Genomic DNA, 5,268 nt, shown 5'->3' on the forward strand with positions numbered 1-5,268 from the left:
TCCATTTTTGAAACCAAGATACAAGATATTTGAGAAAATCCTTCCCTGACGTTCAACCTGTCGGATGAGATGGGGGCATGATGCCAGAGATCTGGAGCAGGACTCGCGCTACGCATCGTGCCCTCGAGACGAGGCGTGTTCCTGTCCCGGCTGCTGGGGAGGAACCAGGACAGAGCCGAACCTTCCCGGGGCAGAGGAGCATCGAGAGGCGGCGATGGCATCGGATGCAAACAGACAACACGCTTCAAACTGCTCCTCACTTCCGCAGCGTCCTGGAGTCCTTCAACTTGAAAAGCAGCTGCTGAGGGCAGAGCAAACCTGCTCCATCTCTGCTCCTCAACGCTTTCCCTTCCTCAGCGCGCAGCAGCTACTCCCGTTGCTCTATCTGCCCGTCTGTTTACTGGGCAGAGTTTGACTCCCTGGGAGGACACCAGGACACTCGCCATCCCTCCCCGCCGGCCGGCCTCTCGGGCGCGAGCTGCTGTCAGTGACCCCCCCTGCAGCCAGGAAAGCACCGGGCCATGGGACTGCGGCTACCAGAGATGCACCAAGAGCAGCTGCTGCTTTTTGCTCCACTTTTGTTCATTTGTAAACTTCGTAACTTGAAAAAAAAAAAAATAAAATAGTAGCACAATCATACATCTATGGGGCATTCCCTGTCTACTCATCACTAAAACCGAGACAAACACTGTGGGAGTGAGAGAAAGTGGGGGGGAAAAGAGAGAGGAAGGGGATGCACACACTCGAGAAGCACACTGCAATGGGCTGGAGCTAAACAGGACCGGCATCAGACGATCCCAAAGCGTTCTGCTCTTTTCCTCTTCTTTGCCTGCAAAGAGGAATTACAGGGGAAGAAAAAAATCAAAACCAAAAAGAAACAAATGAACAAGTTCTTTAAAATCTCACACACAAGAAATTTTCAGATGGGGAATTTCTTAAAAATTTGGTATCAGTAATAATGCCCAAGCTCGGCGGCTCCGGCCCCTTCCTGAGCACACCGACACAGCATTAGTTCAAAGTTTTTCTTCCAATGCCAGGACAAAGAGCACCCCGAAATCAAGTCAGCAGAAATCTCCAGTGCCTGAGATGCAGAGCTGTTGGAGTCGCTCCGTGGTGCTGGCAAAATGCGACAAAGGGGCTGAGCCGGGAACAATGCCCACTTCAGAGGCTGGAAAAACCTTCCAGGCTGGGTGGAGGTGGGAAATGGAAAAGGGCAAAGGGTTAACACTCTGCTATTCATGGAGAAGGTGAGGGGGACACACTAAAACGCATTAAATATACTATTGCGTCTCTCAGATATGCCTTTAAGCTGATACACGAGGGGCGTATAAATCTTAATTTTTAGCAGGATAAATAGCCCGGGGACAACAGAAGCCTTAATCAAGAATCTCTGGGGGAAAGGTGCATTTGAGTGCACACAATGCCAGTAAAAAGACCTTTTTGTTCCAGCCACAATCTCCAAGTGACCTAACGGAAAAGTATGGAATCCCCCCGCGGCCGCCTCCTCTGCGCGGCCCGAGGGGCTCATTCTCCCATGCTCGTGGGGCTTCACGCGGGGCAGGGCTTCTGCAGTATCCCCAAACAAAACACACAAACACACAAAAAAACCCTAAAAAAAAGCCCCTAAACCCCACCTGAATTGTTGGGATCGTTCCTAGGAACCGAACAAAACCCCCTCCTTGGCTGCGGAGCCCAGCAGCCAGCTGGTGACGCAGGATCCGAGACCCAACGCTCGCCCTGCTGCAACCTTTGCCATTCGACTGTTACCACAGGGAACCTGGGGGGGTCCGTTTGTCCTCAGGAGAGGGATCCCAAAGACTCTGGCTGACCCATGCTGGCACCACAGGTGTGCACAGCATGACCCACCTCGCTTAATGCAGGAGCTGCCACGCTGGAGCAGAGCCCGCACGGTGACTTGGAGAGTTTGAAGCAGAAAAAAGCGTAAAAGACATAAAAGAGCACAAAATTGCCCTGAGGATGTGACAAATTTAAAAGATTGGCCAAAACCACTGAAGACAGAACAAAGTGTGGAGGAGAAAAGCTAGAAACAGGGTCAGGATCTCAATCCTCATTATGTTGTAGAGGCTCCAGGGATTTGTTGAAGAACCTACAATAGCATCTGAGAGTCCAAGAGCATCCAGGACATGGGAATTACAGAGCACAGGAAGCAAAGAGATCAAATCCAGAGGAGGGGGAACCAGGGTGGGAGAAACGGAGCAGAACAGACGTGTCCCCCGCCTCTTCCGGAAGCATCTGTGTTGTCCTGCGAGGAGGAGCTGGCCACCGCCACGTGCTGGCTCCCAGGGCTCGGAGGGCTCTGGAGCAGCCGATTCCCAGGAGCCAGGGAAAGCCACAGCAGATCGACAGCGGTAGCTCAATGCGCACTGCCAAGGTGAAGGGGCTGAGTGGCCACGGGAGCGCGCCCACCACAGCTGGGGGTCAGCCCCACAGCAGCGCAAGGGACGTGGGACCGAGAGGTCCCCAGGGTGTGGAGTCACGCCCCGAGACCATCACCGCTCCCCTCGGCATCCTTTACCTCTGTGTCCTCTGTAGCTCCAGCCCCGGTGGAACTTGTGACAATGCCAAACCGCTCCTTCCTCTTCTTCAGTTTCTCATCGTCTTCACTCTGGCACCGAGAAGAACAAAGGTTTATTTTGTTGGCAATGCCCTGGGGTGCTCATTTAACAGTAAATCACGTTCTTCCTACCCCCGCTCCCCCTACAGCCGGCTGCCAGAGCCCCCCCGCCAGCCTGCCCGTCCGTACGGCATGGTCTGCTTTGTTCTGAGTTTCTTCACGCTCAAACCCAAGGACAGGGAAGGGTGGAAGGGAAGGACAGATGCTCCTCACAGCCACTGTGGCCAGGCATGGGTGGGGACACGCGAGGGACAATCCAGCCTCAGCAGCCAGAACCTCACACCTTCAGCTGGATACGGTCGAGGAAGGATTTGGGGAGTATTGACAGCTGCGGCAGGGACCGCCGTAACGCCCCTGCGAATGCGAGCGGTAGGAACCAGACAGTCACCCCGAGCTGCAGACACCATGCCGTTTCTCTGGATCACATTTTTATTTGGAGATGGAGGCTCAGTGCTCACCTCATCCTCCCAAGTCTCATTTAATTTATTTCCAGCCCAAGCGAGCAAATTTCCACTGACTTTTCCCAGAGGCTCCGACTCCCTGCTCCTCAAGGTCCTCCAAAAAACCCAGAGACTCTAAACCTGGGGTTGAGAGCAAGGGGCACCAGGCAGAAGGAGAATAGCAGCAAAGAAAAAGCAACATCCCAGAAAAGCAGCAAAACCTGAGGGTTGTGAACAAAGGACGTGGGGAGGGATTATCAGCACGGGGACAGGGGAGGGAAGAAGTTGCTTGCTGGGGCAGCACGACAGACGCGCAAACTGTGGCTGCACAAAGAAAACCCAACCTGGGCATCAGCGACATTAAACAGGCTCTTAAAACCATCCCTGCACAGTTTAAACCCCGCAAGCAGGAGGATGGCCACAAAGCCACTTTGGAAAAGCACCAGAACTTCACTAAAGGGCCAGGGGAGGCTCCCAGGGACCGCATCGAGCTATAGATTTTTATTTATTTTTTCTGTAAGCCCCCCCAGCCCCTGCCCTGCGGGGAAAGCGCAGGACCCTCTTCCTAAATCAACCCCGTCCTAACGATTCGCTGACTTGACCCCCTAGCACGCCGGTGTCAGCTGCAAACACGCGTACAATAAACTTCACTCCATCTCGAGCTCCTCGCTGACAGGTTTTGATTCACGGGGTGCTGAAACCCATCTGAGGAAAATTACCTCTATCAAAACGCTGAGATCTCCGCATCTATCAACCCCCAGCAGCGCCCCAGGGCCGCGCTCCGGCACGCAAATGGGTGCACCCGCAGCTGCAGGGAAAGCTGACCTCGCTGCCAGGACGGCAGATTTATTTTCTCACCTGACTACTTCTCGGCTTGTTCCCTTTGCGCTCACACCACGAGAGTTATTCTGTAGTTTGTCTAAAAAAGGGGGGAGGGTGAGGGAAAGAAGAAGAAGAAAAAATCTGCTGCGGGATCCAATTCCTCTCTGAGCTAGATCTGGGCTCCCTCCTTGTCCGGCCAGCCCAGTCTGAACCGCACGGAGCCCAGGCACAGCAGGGACAGGCTCTGGGGGGCTGACATCCCCAAAGCTGATGTCCCCACACTGCTGCCCGTCCTCTTCCACCCAGGGACCGAGGAAAAGAGGAATGGGAGCTCGCCCCTCCACACCACGGCATTTTGCCAAGCCCCATGCAGCATCCAAAAGAACCTCAGGCTTCAGGGAATTTTTTTTTTATTGTTTTCTTGAAGCAAGTGACACGTGTGGGGCAGCTCCCGACGTGCAAGGAAGGGGTCCCGGGGGGTGACTGGGCCTGCGCAGCTCCAGACTGGGAGAGCACTGGTCAAATCCAGGTTTAACAGCTCAACTCCTAGTGCTAGTGCTTATTCCCAAAAAACAGAAGGATCCATTTCAAACCTGGCTCATTCCCTCTCTCCCAGGAAAAGACAGAAGCACCAGTGCCAGAAGGGTTAATGCCAAAAGGCATTAACTCCTGGTTTCCATGGTGCGAGAGCTCTGGCACTCCCAGCAGAGCAGATCCAGCTCGGATCCCAGCTCAGGGCAGGCAGAGCACAGCGGGTCACCTCCCTGCAAGGGAGATTTCAGCCCCTCTCCAGGGAGGAGAGCCGTGCTCCAGAGCGATGTTCTGCGTAACTCACGTGCCAGAGTCAAACTTTTACAGAGGGGAAAACCCCACCGCCAGCCTCACTCCTGACGGGCGGACAAACACCACCCGTGGCATCCAGGGCAAGGAGCCGGAGAGCCGCTCCCAGCCCCCAGCACCCGCCAGCTCCCACTCAACGACCCACGGGGAGCGTCTCTCTCTCCACGCTGAAGGATGAGGCCAGCGAGGCCCCACCGTCCATCGCTGCACCCCACTGCGCTCACAGCGCCCGGGCCTCGGACACGGAGATTAAACAGCAATTGCTCAGTGCGTGCGCTGTGAAAGGAGACTTTAGGGATGACATCCGGCTCAGCCCGCGCAGCCGGGGAGGGAGAAGGGGAACAGGCCGGCTGTCCAGGGGAGAGGGACCAACGCATGGGAGATGCTCCACGCGTCCCGCCGTCAGATCCCCACTCACTGCTCTGGTCCCGCCAGGCTCACTGTGAAATAACGGCCACATAAAAGGTCAGGCAATGGTCTCCTTCGACAGGGCAGCTCCTCCACGTGGAGGGAAACAAGACCCTTCGTGCC

At 55.2% G+C, this 5,268-nt stretch overlaps 1 protein-coding gene across 1 annotated transcript in view; it reads right to left on the minus strand.

Moving 5' to 3' along the window:
- Window positions 1–724: 724 nt before the first annotated feature.
- Window positions 725–5,268, minus strand: part of SARNP (SAP domain containing ribonucleoprotein) — a gene marked incomplete at its 5' end in the record, with an annotated part of 21,237 nt that continues 16,693 nt past the window's right edge. The window contains 2 exon segments of the mRNA XM_010075839.1: window positions 725–829; window positions 2,537–2,626. Of these exon segments, the coding sequence (XP_010074141.1) occupies window positions 788–829; window positions 2,537–2,626 (132 nt within the window).

The sequence above is a fragment of the Pterocles gutturalis genome, unplaced genomic scaffold, assembly GCF_000699245.1.
Source record: "Pterocles gutturalis isolate BGI_N339 unplaced genomic scaffold, ASM69924v1 scaffold1668, whole genome shotgun sequence".
NCBI classification, from domain to species: Eukaryota; Metazoa; Chordata; class Aves; order Pterocliformes; family Pteroclidae; genus Pterocles; species Pterocles gutturalis.